The sequence below is a fragment of the Podarcis vaucheri genome (genome assembly GCF_965113315.1).
Source record: "Podarcis vaucheri genome assembly, chromosome: Z".
NCBI lineage: Eukaryota > Metazoa > Chordata > Lepidosauria > Squamata > Lacertidae > Podarcis > Podarcis vaucheri.
Window position 1 is genome coordinate 18,709,801 of NC_138758.1, and position 17,670 is coordinate 18,727,470.

The 17,670-nt window shown below is 44.6% G+C and overlaps 1 protein-coding gene across 8 annotated transcripts in view; it reads left to right on the top strand.

Annotated features, from left to right (window-relative positions):
• Positions 1-17,670, top strand: part of DRP2 (dystrophin related protein 2) — a 58,105-nt gene that overhangs the window by 7,948 nt on the left and 32,487 nt on the right. For 6 of the 8 annotated variants that reach the window (XM_082208343.1, XM_082208342.1, XM_082208345.1 and 3 more), the window contains one exon: positions 17,457-17,590. In XM_082208343.1, coding sequence (XP_082064469.1) covers positions 17,457-17,590 — 134 coding nt within the window. Of the gene's footprint in view, positions 1-3,834; positions 3,973-4,135; positions 4,157-17,456; positions 17,591-17,670 lie in introns of those variants that run through there. The other 2 variants (XM_082208347.1, XM_082208346.1) reach the window with 2 other exon arrangements.

Sequence of the window (17,670 nt, forward strand, 5' to 3'; positions counted from 1 at the left end):
TCACCTATTTCCAGCTTTAGCCCCACCCACTTCTGTCTTGTAGCTCCCAGCCACTTTCCACCCAAGGAATGCAGCCCTCAAACAAAAATGTTGTCTGTCCCTGTTTTGCAACCATAGAAACCAGGTGTGGGGAACGTTTAGCCCTCAAATGACCAGGGATGATGGCCATGAATCCTGGAAGACCTGCTCCCTGTGAGATAACCAGCCTCATATAACCAAGTCTATTTAATGCATGAAGGTGTTAATACCATAGAATAAGCTGTACCACTAAGCTTAGCTCACCTTGGGAGGGACTATGTAATCAAGACTTTGTTCCTCCTCAACCCATGTCTTAGCTGGTTGCTGAAGCTCAGACTGCATGGCTCCTACAAGCCACTCTTGAGTTCCTATCACAATAATTTAGGAACTTTTACCACTGCCAGGTTTTACTGCCTGTGTAACTTTATATGAATGCTATATGGAAAAGCACATGAATCGGATCTTTGGAGAGTTGTAGGTAAATTCTTTTAAACTTACCGAATGTGTGGTCTTTTTCTATGTTGGGGGAAGAGGAAAACTTTGGGTGGATCTATTTTACAGGCCTAACAGCCTATATTTCCACACTTTAATTTGCAGCATGTTTTGTGATTTCAAATCTCTGCTGGGGTTCTGTCACCAAAAAGTACTTGCCCAAAACCTGTATCTTGGCATCCAGGAAATTCTCTTCTCTATGTTTATTTTTTTCTTGCAACCAACACTCCCTGCCTGGCTGGCCTTTTCCCACCTGGCCTGGGAGGGTGGGGCCCTGACTCCAGCTGTAAAAACTGAGACTGCTGAACAGACTCTTGGGCTATTTAGAGATTTTTCTTGGGGGTTTTCGTTGTTGTTATCGACATAAAATTTCCGTACCTTCATATTTAGATCTTACGATTTATGTGGAAATTGTTCAGTTATGGTATTTTGATAAGTATTATTTATTGTTTATTTCTATTTAAGTTACATTTGCAATTATGTAAATCTTTTCATGTTGTAAGCCACCTTGAGCATGGTTTTCACCATGGAAAGGCAGCATACAAATTAAATGATGTTGTTGTTGTTGATGATCATTATGATGGGAGTTGTAGTTCCACAACATCTGCAGGGCCGGAGGTTCCTGATACCAACAAAGAACATGGCTTCTGCAATGGCTTCAAGGCAAGCTTCAGCCCTGCAAATATCTCACTGTAGAAATTTTAAAAGCTGTGAGGTGGGGCGGGGGAGAGAGGGAAAGGCAGAGGTGGTGGACAGGCATGCAAGAGTGCAGGAGGTCATCTGGTGGAAAGAAGCAGAGGGCAGAGACAAAAAGAAAGAGGGAGCTTTTTATCATGTGCCCGTAGGTGGGACCGAGCATGGAAACATTAGCTTATAGGGGGAAAGTCTGTGGGAGACCATTAGTGGCAGGAACGGAATCCTCTTGGCCAAAACAAAGACATTCTTCCTCTTGCTTTGGTGCTGAAGGGGGTGGTGAATCCCAGGAATTTTCAGTATTCCCTGCGGGGAACCTGGGCTGCTTCCAGACAACCTGTTTATTGAGCATTCTTTGTTATTTGTTTCCACAGAGTTTGCAGGCAGGTTTGACAACAGTCCCCTGTTTACTGAGCATTCGTTCTGATTTGTTTGTGTCAGGGGTTACATGACATGGCATCAAGCAGTCAGAGTTTCTCCAGACGGGTGTCCTCCTCCTTGCGAAACATGTATCCTAAAACATGTCTTTGACACATTGATAGTGCATTAATGGAGTATTTATACTGGATTATCCATACATCACTCTGCTTCATTAATTGCCCTATGATTGCTTCTCAATGCTACTGGAAGGGCACGCTTATGCTATAGCACAACAGAAGTGGGACAAAAACCAAACAAACCTAGAAGATTTATTCAACGTACACTATGATTTGCTTGCAGACAGTTTATGTGGGGGATAGGTTCTGATCAGTTTTAATTGAGTATTTGATTTGTTTGCAGAGTGGTTATATGACACGGGTGGTGCTGTGGTCTAAACAACTGAGCCTCTTGGGCTTGCCAATCAGAAGGCCGGTGGTTCGAATCCCTGTGACAGGGTGAGCTCCCATTGCTCTTTCCCAGTGCCTGCCAACCTACCAGTTCAAAAGCGCACCAGTGCAAGTAGATAAATAGGTACCACTGTGGCGGGAAGTTAAACGGCGTTTCCATGCGCTGCTCTAGTTTCCATCACGGTGTTCCATTGCATCAGAAGTGGTTTAGTCATGCTGGCTACATGACCTGGAAAGCTGTCTGTGGACAAACGCTGGCTCTCTCGGCCTGAAAGCGAGATGAGCACCACAACCCCATAGTCGCCTTTGACCGGACTTAACTGTCCAGGGATCCTTTACCTCTACCTTTTTATGGCAATGAGCACTCATCCTGACTTGCTTGCATATACATCTATACATCTTCCTGTTAGTCATTTGTTCATGCCACTTTTCAGTGCATTTCCCCATTATGTTCCAAACCAGAAAAAGTCCAGCACTTTCTCTCTTTTTGAAAAGTGGATTTGTTGTGCTAGGGCAACAGCTCTTTAATCCACTTAAAACACACACACCTAAAGTTCTGGTAGACACTGGCGGAGGAAGAGGAGTGTGGGGGGAGTGCACCACCCCTGGCAGCGTGATCCCCAGGGTGCCATCACAGCTCCCCCCCCCCCAATGCTAGGCACCCCGCCCCCGCAGGTGGTGCGCCACACCCCCAGGACCCACGCCAGCCCCACCCCCGCCTGCTCTCTGTCGCCCAGGGCCGGAGCATGAAGCTCCGCTACTGCTGGTAGATGATCAAATTCCTCCTGCAAAATCCTGACAGTCCAGAGGAACCCTTGTGATATGAAAAATTGCAGGATTTCATCAGGAAGCTACAGAACATGCACTGATTGGAAACAAAGCAATATGTTCGTACAGGAACTGTTGCAGACACAAACAGTTTAGAAAGCGCAGCCATCTACAACTGCCCCAATAACATTATGAGAACGACATCATTAATGCATAATAAAAAGGACATCTTCCTTCCCCTTCCCCCTCCCCACCCCATCCTGATTATCCTACACATTTTCCTGCCAATTCCTTTATTGCAAAAAGGATAAAGGTTTGCTGTGGTGGGTTATGTGAAATTATTATGCAAGTGTGAAACAATGTTGATTGTGAAGCCTGGATTTGCTGGTATGTGATTGAATCCCACCTGGAAATAGGGACAGTCAGGAAGCATGTTTGGTCTGTAAGGAAGACTGGCAGACAGGGAAGGCCTGGTCCCATCCCTTCAATCTCCAAAGAGGGATCTTTCCTCCACACCGGTTTTCACAGCAGTTCCCATCAGACAACAGACTCCATGGCATTGGTGGGTGGTGCCCCTTTGAACTGGTGGGGCAGAAGGCAAGGATACCAACAATAGGTAGAGACAAGAGACAGTGACAGGCAGAACCTACGAGTCTTAATTTTGCTCCCTACTGAGTTCTACAAGGGTAAGCATTGAGGGCAAGGAGAAAGAATCTGACAGCCATGGCCAACACCGGGTCATCCATATAGCAAGGTGACTATTCTCTTTCGACCCTTTTACTGCAGTTGAGTGTGACTGTCACAAGTCAAGTCCACTCTGGGAGGGCAGGACGTTGCCCGTGACATTCAGCCTCCCTCTCACGCAGGCAGCTGCTTCCACCCCAGCCAGAGAATCAAGTGGTTTGGAGGGTGTTGGAATTCCATATGGACAAAGCTGCAATTCACAGCCTGAACAGTGGCTGTTGCTGCCACCCCCCTGCAAGATTCCTAGGGGGTCAGCAAAGAGATGGTAGCAAACCACTCCTTCCTGCACCTCCCTCCCTTTCCTGCCTGCTTTCCCTGTTCCCTCCTTTATCTCCCTTTTGGATGGCTTTGGTAGGGCTGGCAGTCGACAACACATGCTCTCCCATGGAGCTACCAAGGAGACCCTCTGGGGATCCTCGCGTCTGCCCAGGTAAGGGAGAGCTGTCTGCAAAGGCAGAGTGCAGGCATGGATCTAAAAATAAAGCAGTTCACATGCATCTGGGCAGAGTGGGAGTGAATTAGCCAGTCTGACATCCCTGCAGTAGAGAGCAGCTGGAGTTTTGATGCTGAGCTGGAGACAACTGATTCCCCCATCCCAGAAGATTTTGTTTCAGGTTCGGGATGTCTAACTCTGTGTCTGTGTATGGGCAGGTGTATTTCACATTTTGGCACTTGGTGTGTTGTGAACTTCTCTTGCAAGCTTTGCACGCTTGGGCTGTCTTTCGGCTCCACGTGGCAGCACCCTGTGGAGTTGTCTTCTGTTGTGACTCTATTGCAAGCTGCTGCTCTAAAAGAACCCCAGATTCCCCTGGGGTTTCCCCTCCTGGACTTAGGGTTTCCAACTTGAAGCGTTCTTCCTGGCTGACAGAGCAAGGCTAACCTACTTTAGCACTGTGAGAATCGGCGCATGAAAAGGCACCATCTTCCCAGTGTGAAGGCATCGTGAGATGCAGCAGCTGTGGCATGAATGATTTATAATGCTCATCTTTTTAAGTTTCCTTTGCACTGTTTTGGGTGTGTGTGTGTGTGTGTGTGTGTGTGTGCATGTGCTCCTGCTGTACTTGCAATGTGCTCCCTAGCACAGGTGCGTAATTTTGCACTCTTTCAGAATTGGTGCTTCCCAGAATGTTTAACTGGGTATTGCAGATTTGCAAAGTTTTCCAGTTGAAATGAGATTCTGTTTAGCACAGCTCTTCTTCTTTTTTTAAGTAAAGCAATCAAAATATTAAAGGGTTTCTTCAGTAAAATCTTTTAAGACTCAAAATATTAAGAATTAGTTTGCCAGATGCGATGCTTAACACTTGAATTTCTTCCATATAATTCCTAAGCCATCCTGTGGATTTATTAAAACAAGGGGACACTGTAATTATGCATGGATTTTTTACAAGCAAATCTGTGTTAAAAGAGATTTTCCTGGGGAATTCACCCAGCCACACACCAGGTTTTTTTCCGTTCCTTCTCTAACAGACCATGGAATATTGCTGCTGAGTAGTCTTTGCCCTCCCCAACAACAATGCTCCCTTAGGGTGCCCTTCTGCTGAGAGCATTATGATGCTTGAGTATGCTATTCCTGGAGCCCTTGGGGTTGATGCCTTCTAATGGAAGGCAGTAAATGCTACATCGCTTTGGAGGACTAATGGCTAATTAGTCAGAGAGAGAAACTATGGCCAGCACAAATAAAGTCACAGTGGTGTTTTTTTTTTAGTGAAAATGTCAGCAGCGGGTTGCAAAAAGTGGAAGCTGCTCTGTGTGTGTATGAGAGTTAGTTGTTGAATGCCAAGATCCATCTAGACCAGGGCTGGAGAACCTGTTGGTAGCCTCACAGCTCCCTCCTTCCAGCAAAACTTGGCCAAGTGCCACTGGGAAGCTCACATGCAGCTCTTGATGGGGCGGAAAAACCATGTCCCTGAAATCCACGTCTCCATTATCTGTCTTTAAGGTATGCAGTATATATACTTGGAGGCTCCATTTTGTTATGGAAATGAAGAAGAGCAAGGCCAAGGGGTCCTTGTTTTCTTCCAGAGTCCATGGTGGCCAGCCAACCAGCCAGATGCTTTATTGAGGCCCATCATCAGAACATGAAGGCAACAGCCTGCCCCTATATGGGCTGAACCCTAACCTTCTCCTTGACATGCTAGTTTTCTATGTGCAGGGAAGTGACATATCTAGGTGGTAGAGCACTTTTGCATTCCATGCAGAAGGTCCTAGGTCCACTGTCTTGCACCTTACAGATGTTTCGGACTATAGCTTCTGTCGTCCCCCAGCCAGCACAGTGTGCTTAAGCCTTTTGTTTCCCTGGATGGAGTGTTACGTATGTGTGTTTATAGAAACTTCTGATTTTTTCACGACTTGGAATATATAGCCTTGTGCACATAGATAAGAGTTTCAATACTCTGCCCACTTTCGCCTCTAGAATCTTCCCCTCTAGGACATGTGACCCTCGGGCTGAAAATGGTTCCCACCTCTGGTATTAAGTAATCAGGGGGAAGGACACCAACAATAGGAAAGAGGCAGGACCACTAAGATGAAATTCTAATTTAAATAAGTCAGTCTCAAAGCATGTGGGTTTCTCCATCAAGGAAATTTGTTCCGCAGCAGTGAGCTTAACAGATAATGCCACCTGCAATCCAGTTCACCATTTTCTGGGGAGTAACACAGTGGGACTTCTATCTAAGTACAGTAGTACCTCAGGTTACATACACTTCAGGTTACATACACTTCAGGTTACAGACTCTGCTAACCCAGAAATAGTACCTCGGGTTAAGAACATTGCTTCAGGATGAGAACAGAAATTGTGCTCCGGCGGCGCGGCAGCAGCGAGAGGCCCCATTAGCTAAAGTGGTGCTTCAGGTTAAGAACAATTTCAGGTTAAGAATGGACCTCCGGAACGAATTAAGTACTTAACCTGAGGTGTCACTGTAAACATTATTCCATAGTGAGACTGCAGACCTGTACAGTGGTGCCTCACAAGACGAAAAGAATCCGTTCTGTGATTCTCTTCGTCTAGCGGTTTTTTCGTCTTGCAAAGCAAGCCCATTGAAGGATTAGCGCTATTAGCGGCTTTTAGCGGCTTATCTGCTGATCGGATCAGCTGATAAGCGGCTTAGCGGCTTAGAAAAAGGGGGGAGGGGAAAAAAACTGCAGGAACTCGCAAGACCTTTTCGTCTTGCGAAGCAAGCCCATAGGAGATTCGTTTTGCGAAGCACCTCCAAAACGGAAAACTCTTTCGTCTAGTGAGTTTTCCGTCTTGCGAGGCATTCGTCTTGCGGGGCACCACTGTACATACCTTCCTGGGAGTAAACTCTGTTGGACTTGGTGGGACTTTCTTGTGACCTTGCTTTGAACTTTTTATGCAAAGTTTATTGGCTTTTAATAAAAGCTCAAAGAAGGAAAAAGATAACCCATCAGCAACACATGTCAATTCACAATACCATTTTGCAAAACCAGGCTTAAGGGCTTGCATGCATAAGACAGTTCCTCTGCAGGTGGTATATTGGAGGGAGGTAGTAGCAATAGTAGCAGCAGCAACAACAGTAGAAGTATTACTGTTCCACTATAACATTTGGAAAATTGTTTGTCCGGTATGCATTTGGACACCTCTTAAGATAACACATTCAAATTTTGCATGACGGTTCCTGAGATCAAGTAGCAGGTTTTCATCTATGTTTGGATGCAACTGAATTTCCAAACTGCACCTCATGTTTGGTTTTTTAGAATTCCCAATAGCAACAGATCTGAGGCTTCTAGTTATTTAATAAATCTAGTCAATTGATGTCTGCATCCTGCCTCTCCTCCAAGGAACTTTGGGTGGTGAACGTATGTTCTCTCCTTTTCATCCTAATGACAAATATGCAAGGTTGGTTAAAGTTGAGAAACAGAGACTGCACCAAGGTCACCCTACTGTGTGGCTGAGGAGGGATTTGAAACCAGATCTCCAGGTGTTCCAAGCCGTGATGGGAAGGCTTGTGGTGTTGATTCAGTGGCATAAGAGGCAAACATCGTGACAAGACTTTGGAGGAGGGTGTGATGCAGACTCGAGGAGAGTCCATGGAACCATGGAACAACAATGTTGTTGTTGCTTAGTCTTTGTCCATGGAGTTTTCTTGGCAGGGATACTGGAATGGCTTGGCGGTTCCTGCTCCAGGTGGATCACGTTTGGTCAAAACTCTCCACTATGACCTGTCCATCTTGGGTGCAAAACTCTCCACTATGACCTGTTCATCTTGGGTGCCCTGCTCGGCGTAGTTCATAGCTTCTCTGAGTTATTCAAGCCCCTTCGCCACGGCAAGGCAGTGATCCGTGAAGGGGATGGAGAAGAATAGGGATGGGCAAATCTGGCCATTTTGTGTGTGTTTTTTCAATTCTTCATTTTTCCAGTCTTTAGCTCCCCACATTTCTACATCAGTATGACTTTTTTCTTTTAAAGTCCCTTTCAACATAAGAATACACACATTTCTGTGTGCACTTTTGTCTTCAGACACATTTTTCATGTTATTTTCTCTTACTTCATTTGTACACATAACTTGGCTTGCAGAACTGTATCACAAAGTTTGGAGAAATGCAGATTTCAAAGGATGGCTGCATTCCAGTCCACTTATCATTATTATCATTACATTTATATTCCTCCCAGAGGGCAGTATTGTTTCAGAAAGTGCAATATTCCCATTTTAATGCGAACAGAAATGAATCTTTCCTCCCTCTCTAGCTGGCATCATGAGCAGATGGAAAGATGCTGTAGGGCTTGCATCTCACCCTCGGGCCAGTGTTTCCCCAAGCCTGACCCAGTGATTCCTGGCCTTTAAGCTAACTGCTCAATACATCCCCCGATAAATGCTGCAGATAAATAGTTGGCCAAAATAGCCCACAGCAGGCTGTGCATTTATTGGGCATTTACTTTTCAAATGAGAAGCTAAGATAGCCAGGTTTCAAGGTTTGATATACAATTCCTGGATTATAGCCAGTGGTGTAGCATGGGTAGGTGGTGCTGTGGTCTAAACCATTGAGCCTCTTGGGCTTCTCAGTCAGAAGGTTAGCGGCTCGAATCCCTGTGATGAGGTGAACTCCCATTGCTCTGTTGAGGCATCTGATCCCAGTTCTTGCCAACCTAGCAGTTCGAAAGCATACCAGTGCTAGTAGACAAATAGGTACCGCTACAGTGGGAAGGTAAACGGTGTTTCCATGTGCTCTGCTTTCTTTCACAGTGTCCTGTTGCACCAGAAGCAGTTTAGTCAGACTGGTCCCATGACTTGGAAAGCTGTTGTGGACAAACTCTGGCTCCCTCGGCCTGAAAGCTAGATGAGCACCACAACCTCATAGTTGCTTTTGGCTGGACAACAGTCCTGGGGTCCTTTACCCTTTTTTTAACCTTTTTATGGGTGAGCCATAGGGGCAATTGCCTGGGCGCAAAATTCTTAGGGGCACAACATTCCAAAAAGAAAAAATAAGATAATAATTTTTTTAAAAAAATAGCGTGCACCTCCCCCCCCCCCCGCTCACACAGAATATCTTCCAATTATCATGAAGGAAGGACTGAGGAGTGAATTGGAGTGACGGCCTGTTGCTTAGGTGCCCTCTGCATGAGCTTTAGAAAGATACCCGCTCCTCAACAACAACAACAACAACCTCCCCCCATATACTGCTCACTGCTGTTATTGACACTCACGGGGTGCCACTGCTGCCACTTGGGTAGGTCACCGAGCTATTGCCCCTTTGTTCCAGCCTATCAGAGGGCGGTGCCAAGCATACTTTCCTTGCCCCGGGCTCTGGCAACCCATGCTACTCCGCTGATTATAGCTTCCTTCTCAGGGACACTAGACAGATGGAAGTAATGAGGAGCCAGAAGCAAAGGGACAGTCTGCCCCCCCCCCCGAACTCTTGCCACACTAAAATCTGTAATCTAATAAAACTTACTATTTGGTTAAATTGCTAGGAGAGGCATGTTTATGTGCAGTCCTGTTGAGTTTGGCTTCATCTCCTTTGCCCATCAAGCTCTACCCCATACCTGTCCAGTATGATGAGAGTCTGCCCCCCCCCGAGCAATTACTGCAACCTCCTACCCCACTAGGCTAAGGTTACCAGATGTCCCCATTTCCCGGGGACAGTCCCCAGATTTACAAATCACTCCCCATACAAAATCCATTGAAGTTGAAAAGTGTCCCTGGATTCATTGAAAAAAATCTGGTAACCTTACACTAGGCACTACTGGAATCCATGTCTGTTCTAACAAAAGCTACCTCTGAGTTGCCAGTTTCTACTCTGTCTGTACCTAGGAAAACCCACCTGATGTATCTCTTTGGGTAATTATAACCCTTCTCCCTGTTACCTAGAGGCTAACGGACTTAGATTTTGCACCATCTGAAAACTGCAGAGGCTAAATTTTGCTCTCTACTCTTCTTAAGCGATATCCAAAATTATGGGATTACCAGAGTTTTGCACTTGCAAACGTTAACTGTTTACAAATGCATGCTCGTTCATTTTAATACACAAATTTATGCTTCTCCATTTTTAATACTCTGCCCCTTGCCTTGCTAATTGGCTGGTTTAAGAAAATTCCATTTAATGATTTTATTTGTCCCTGTTGAATTGGAGAGATGGAATCTGTGGTTTGTGATGTTATATATAACACATTTTGTATAAATTGCTCAGAGAGGGGAACCTGGAACACCCTCTGGGAACTGTAATATCTAACAATTTAAGTAACTTTTCCTAAGTTACTTTAAAAAAGTAGTTGAAGTCTATCCTCAATACAAATTTGAACACAAGACGGTGAAGTAAGAATTGCTTTTATGTGAATCTTTCCATACCCTTATTATGCTAATTACTTTGTGTTTATCAATTTTTATTAATCTATGACTATGATCAATTAATCATGTCACTCCAGCTGTACTGAGATCCGGCTGTGGTTATTCGGCATCAAGAGTAATGCATTCTATACAAATTCAGAAACACTTCTGCCTTCAGAATTGCTTTGTATTTTTCAGGGCTGCACCCAAGACTCCCAATTCATGGGATGAGTCCTGGGAACCTATAATCCAAAATCATTACAAACAGCAGCCCCATCATCAATGGGGAGACCCTTGATTCTGTCACTGCCTTAGTGTATTGATGATGGATGCTTCACTTTGTGTTTTGTTTTGTGTTTTCTTGGTGTGTGTTTTTTCTTCCTGATGTTAAGTTTGATGGTTTATATTTTAATGGTTGAGTCATTCTTGCTTTTTTTAAGCCACCTTGAGCACCTCTGCAAGGGCTCATGGACTGCAATTCTCATTGCACATGTCCAGGAATTATCCAAGAAGCTGCTCCATGCAATGTCACAGAGGATGCTGGTTGTTTTTTTAGTTGCAGATTTATACTGGTTTTTGCAAGGAAGGGCCATAACTCAGTAGAAGGGCATCTGCTTTGTATACAGAAGGTCACAGGTTCAATCCCTGGCATGTACAGATGTAAGGCTGGAAGAGACACTTATCTGAAACCCTGGACAGCCACTGCCAGTCAGTTTGGGCAATACTGAGATACATGGATCAATGAGTCTGATTTGGCATAAGGCAATTTCCTATACTCCCACCTGGGACGCGGGTGGCGCTGTGGGTAAAACCTCAGTGCCTAGGACTTGCCGATCATATGGTCGGCGGTTCGAATCCCCGCGGCGGGGTGAGCTCCCGCCGTTCAGTCCCAGCTCCTGCCCACCTAGCAGTTTGAAAGCACAATTAAGTGCAAATAGATAAATAGGTACCGCTTTATAGTGGGAAGGTAAACGGCGTTTCCGTGTGCTGCGCTGGTGCCGGCTCGCCAGAGCAGCTTCGTCACGCTGGCCACATGACCCGGAAGTGTCTCCGGACAGCGCTGGCCCCCGGCCTCTTAAGTGAGATGGGCGCGCAACCCCAGAGTCGGTCACGACTGGCCCGTACGGGCAGGGGTACCTTTACCTTTTACCTTAATTTCCTATACTCCCAGGAGATCAAGGTGGTATACTCTGTTCCCAAATAAAGCCCTTAATTCTTCACCGCAACAACCCCTGTGAAGTGTGTTAAGCCAAGAGACATAGGTGACAACTTCCTGGTACCCTGGGTGCCCGAGTACCCAAAAAAATCCCCCATTTTGGTACCAGGCCCATGCACGCTGGGTTTGAATGTGAGTCTCCCAGTCCTGACACTTGCTGACTCAAATCTCAGCTTGTGTGCAGCTTCATCGGCCCACCTTTAAGCACGTATTGATCCTGAGCAACTGTGTGTGTTGTTTGTGCAGGATTTTGTCCTGGACTTGATTTTACTACTGGAAATGTACATTTTGTGTTGGTAGCACAATGTCTTTTACCTGGGAGGCCAGATTAGTGGCTTGATTCTATTTAGCTTTCCCACGGAGAAGGAAATTAATCTTAAGTGGTTTATGGGGTGAGGGGCGGAAAGGAAAGTGCAATGGAGGGAAAAGATTGAACAGCAAATTGATAACTGCACTCAAAATACTAATAGCAGTTGTACAAATCTAGGAAACTCAAACAGATGGCACCCACAGTTGTCGTTGTTTTAAATAGCAGATATATATAGCATTAGCTATTTCCAGTCCTTAAATAGCCAAAACAGCATCACCCCATGTACAGAACATCAGCAGGTTTGGGTTTGTAAGTGCACAAAAAATATTTAGCAAATAAAATCCTAAGAGGGAGATCCGCCAAACATCCCAAGTCCAAGAAAAACTGAGAATGCCCAGTGGCTTGGAAGGCTGACCGTTAAGGGTGGGAATGAAAACTGGAGGGGTATAGGATTTTGTGGAGTAAATGGAACGCTAAACAAGGAGCACTCTACACTGCAGCATTTTGTTGCAGATCCCACTCGGGTATTACTATTTCTGATATTCAGGCTTTCCATGTGTCTGTTTGTATAGCTAAAATGGTGTGTGCACATGCAGGCATAAATACATCCATGCATACACAAACACACACAGAACATCTTAGCAGGCTTGGACTTGGGGATCACCAAGTTTTACAGAAGTACAAAAAAATGGGAGGAACCCAAGGGTGGAACCTAAAAAACAGCTCAGTGAGGATTGAGAGTGGTTACAGAATCCTAATGGGTTGTTTGGAATGAGGGGGTGGCTTGGAGTATCCTGAACAGGAGCAATTCACGCTGCAACATTTTGTTGCTGCTTTTATGTGTCACACATTAAATGTTAACTGGTGACCATTTAGAAAGAGAAGAGGGACTCTGGCAGGTCTTCATCACCAAAGTCACCAACATCATTTGGATGCTCATGCAACCAATAGCAGATTGGTTATGCATGATGACTATTAATTCACTGCTGTAAGTTTTATTTATTATAACACTTTTGGATTTTTGAATCATTGCAAAGAAAAACAACACCAATGTGTTGTTGTACCTGTACATCTCTGCAGTTCCAGTTTGCATTGGGCACATACCAAAAGAAACAAAATGCTTTTATATCTGCTTGAGACCTTGATCATACCATTTTGCTTAGTCATGAAATACATATTTTGGGTATCAAAAATAATTCATATGTCGCAAAGACATCTAATTAAGAAAACATATTTTGGGGGTATTTTTAAGGAAACATATGAAGTCTTTTTATAGTTTCATTTGAAGAAGGATGGAAGAGTCATGCCACTTGTGGGAGTGATTCATTATTTTGTATTTGTTATTGCTATCCAGAATCCTTGCTCTCTTAAAATAGAACAAGCGTATCTGTTCTCTTTTTAAATGTCAGAAGTATGTTCCATTTTTTCCTTTGCCTCAGTTTCAGATGCTTCAGTAGTCTTATTCATTTACTTACTTTGTTAAAGTCATTTCTAAAGCCCTCAGTATTTTTTAAAAAATATGTAAGCAGTGTGCACTTTGTACAGGAAAACATCCACTGAAACAACAGTGCAACCCTAATTAACAGGGAGCAGAGTCAACAACCCACAACCAGATCAGGATGAATGCTCAATAAAGACCAGATATAAACTAACTTCTGCATAAGCTTCGTGCAAGCAAATCAGGATGAAAGCTGATTAAATGTGCTGTCTGGAGGGGTCCTATGCAGTGCTTTTCTGGGGGGACACAGGGGTATGCATACCCCCAAACATTTTGTAAATCTAAGTTTGGCCTCATTGAGGAGAAGTATTTCAATATGAGTAGGGAAATGAGAGTACCCCTAAACATTTTTTTAGAAAGAAAAGAAAAAGCACTGGTCCTACGTACAGTATTGATTAAAATGCCACCAAACAGAAAGCAACTTCTGAGTTTTCTTAACTCTTCTTCAGGCTGGAAGTTAATCAAAATGGGGGTGGGGGTGGGGAGAGGAAGAGAAAAGTCGTCTGGCCATGATGTCTGAGCCTCAAAGTCCTGCACTATGTTAGTCTTTTAAGATGGCACAGGGCTAGACTCTTAAGTGGCTTTTATAATGTAATTGAGTGCAGTGTAACTGCTGCTGCTGCTGTTGTTTGGAAACAGGACCAGGACTCAGAGGAGTGAGTTTTCACCCTTGTCCCTGCCAGTTGAAATGCACCCGCCTGATGCCTCTTGTTCAGAATAAATGGAAAGCTCTCACTGATGACATTGGGAGATAGCACATGTTATCCCATTGCCCAGTTCAGGTGTGGGGAACCTTTTTGACTCTATGGACCAGATCCTTATCTGGCTCCATCCCTGCAGGTCAACAGGATCAGATGGACATCACCATAGAATCATAGAATCATAGAATCATAGAGTTGGAAGAGACCACAAGGGCCATCGAGTCCAACCCCCTGCCAAGCAGGAAACTGATTGGATATCAGATTGGATATCACCAGCCACATGATGCTGTGATATCCTGTCTACCAGCCCAAATCCCTTGTATAGTGGTACCTGGGGTTACATACGCTTCAGGTTATATACGTTTCAGGTTACAGACTCCACTAACCCAGAAATAGTACATCAGGTTAAGAACTTTGCTTCAGGATGAGAATAGAAATCGTGCTCCAGTGGTGCGGCGGCAGCAGGAGGCCCCATGAGCTAAAGTGGTACCTCAGGTTAAGAACAGTTTCAGGTTAAGAACAGACCTCCGGAACAAATTAAGTACGTAACCAGAGGTACCACTGTACAGTGGTTCCCAAGCAGGCTTTGGCTCTCCTTGCAATCAGCAGAAGCCTGCTTTCCCTTGCCCCAATACACAATTAGGGGTACACTTTAATGCTCCTGATATGCTATTGTGTGAGGAGCCAGGTGGCCATGGTTTGTGGGCCAAATTTGAACCCCTGACGGTTCAAGTTTGACCAGCAAACCAGAGGTTCTCCAACTTTGGCATAGTTGGTTGGAGGAGGGGATTTAACCCTCGGAAGTTTAAAAGAGTAGGGAAAATTTTCTGTTAGATTGTGGACTGTCATTGCACTGCTAATGTAGGGATGTTCTCTATCTGTGGTTGCTTGGATTCTTGCAAGGAATGTTGTATTGTGCAGAGCTTGGTCAATCTAGTAAAGTATTTCTTGCATCCTAAATAAATTTGTATGCTTGGAATCACTTAAGCCCAATAGCTATGCCTTAGGTATTAAGAGATCTAGGCTATGCTTTCCTGCCATGAAAAGACTATTGGTATGCAACCAAGATTCTAGTCCATTTAAAAAAAAAAAAAGGTAGACCTCACAAGACAAGTCAAAAACCATCCTTGTGATGCAGAAGGAGGAAGAGAGCAAAAGCGGAGTGACCAGCCCAGCCAAGGTCTGCCCTCTAGTGGTTCCTTATTAGGAAGCCAGCTGTGATTTTACCCTTTCGCCCCCACTATATTTCCTTGTATTTGCAATGGTCAAGTGTGAGTGCTGATTGCTATGTAGCCAAAATGGCACCACTCGTGCCAAGAGGGAGGTATCAGGAGGCTAGAGAGGGAACTCCAGAGTTTACAGAATTACACACACACACACACACACACACACACACACACACACTAAAAAATCCCTTCCAGTAGCGCCTTAGAGGCCAACTAAGTTTGTTATTTGTATGAGCTTTTGTGTGCATGCACACTTCTTCAGACACACTGAAGCAGAAGTCACCAGACCCTTATATATAGTGGGAGTGTGGGGAGGGGTATTACTCAGAAGGGTGGTGGGAATGGGTGATTGGCAGGTTTATCAGCCACACCTATCAGACTGGCAGGTTTACCACACCTATCTGTTTCAGTGTACAGTGGTACCTTGGGTCACAGACGCTTCAGGTTACAGACTCCGCTAACCCAGAAATAGTACCTCGGGTTAAGAACTTTGCTTCAGGGTGAGAACAGAAATTGCGCAGCAGCAGCGGCAGCAAGAGGCCCCATTAGCTAAAGTGGTGCCTCAGGTTAAGAACAGTTTCAGGTTAAGAATGGACCTCCAGAACGAATTAAGTTCTTAACCCAAAGTACCACTGTATCTGAAGAAGTGTGCATGCGCACGAAAGCTCATACCAGTAACAAACTTAGCTGGTCTCTAAGGTGCTACTGGAAGGAAATTTTTTATTTTGTTTCAACTACAGCAGACCAACACGGCTACCTACCTGTAACTATTTAAAAAAAAACATTTAAAGGAGTGGAGAGAGGAAGTTATGGAGGGAGACTCCAGCAGGCACAATGGGCTTGAAATGCTAACTGCTCTAGTGGGGAAAGGCAAATAGAAGGAGGCATTGTGCAGGAAGGCTCTCAATAACAACACTCCACACTGTAACTTTCTGTTGCAGATCCCACTTACATACATAGAAAGTGTCCTCCTACTAGTCCAGATTATTTTTGTCCATTTACTCCAAGAGTAGGGAACCTAACTAGACCTGCAAAGTTTTTCCTCAAAATAACACCCACTTGCACCACACCTGACATCAGGTGTGAGGCAGAGGAAGATGCAGCTGGGGTCTGCACTAGGAATGGGCACGGACTCCTTTGAAGGTTTCTCACTTCTGATGTCCACAGTGTAATAGTTATCACATTCGCCCAACACATGAAAGGTTCCCAGTTTGATACCAGGCAGATACAATTACCCTGGGGGAGGGGAAACTCCTCCATTGCAGGGGGTTGGACTAGATGACCCTCATGGTCCTTTCCAACTCTACTGTCCTTTGATTCTATGACTGACAGTAGCTCTACAAGGTCTTGTGTCTTTCCCATCACTAATCCCCCCCCATCTGCACTATTCAGTATTGCACCACTTTAAAGCGTCATGGCTTCCCCCAAAGAATCCTGGGAAGTGTAGTTTGTTACAGGTATTGGGAGTTGTTAAGCAACCCCCTATTCCCCTAATTCAGAAAACTACATGTTCCTTGAAAAAAGGGGTGGATAGTTAAATTACTCTGAGCATTGTAGCTCTGTCAGGAGGATAGGTAGTCACCTAACAATTCTCAGCACACTTAACAAACTACAGCTCCCAGGATTCTTTGGGGGAAGCTATGACTATTTCAAGTTGTATCATAGTGATTGGATTTGGTGCATGTTTACTGTTACCATATTCTCCTTCCCTAATATGTACTGATTGAAAAATCCCAACTACCGCTGATAAAGAAGAATCAAACATCCATGAATACTCACGACAGCAAGTGCTGTCACACTATTTATTTATTTATTTTGGTTGTGAGCTTTTAAAAATTGCTTAATAAAATTGGTTAATGAGGCAAAAACAAAACAAAGATGATTTCCCCCCTTTTTTTCTCTTGTTTTTCATGATCCTGTACATACAAAAGAAAAGCGGTTGGGTAACTAAAAAATCAGGTGGTTAATAAACTAAAATGTCTCTTATAAAGCAGCACCCAGTATTAATCATAGATTTTTAGAACACTTCCTGTGCATCCCTTCCCACACAATTGTTCCCCAACAAGGAAAGAAGAGGAGCAATAGGATAAAAATTTACTGCGCTCCCTTGCCGTGTAGGTACCAAGTGCTTTTTCTCCTCATTTGATAATAGAGTTTCCTGCTTTCTGTGTTTATGCTCAGGTTAAAACAGCCCAAGATGGCGCTGCAGCAGCCTGTGTGAGCCAAAAGCCTCTGAATGGTGCCATTGGGCCACAGATGCCTCTTGAGATGAATCTCTGCTGGAATGAGATTAAAAAGAAATCGCACAGCCTTCGGTGAGATGCTGGGAGATGCGTGGCAAAGGGCCTTGTTTTCCTTTGGCTTACAGAAGCCAGTCTGACAGATACTGAAGCCA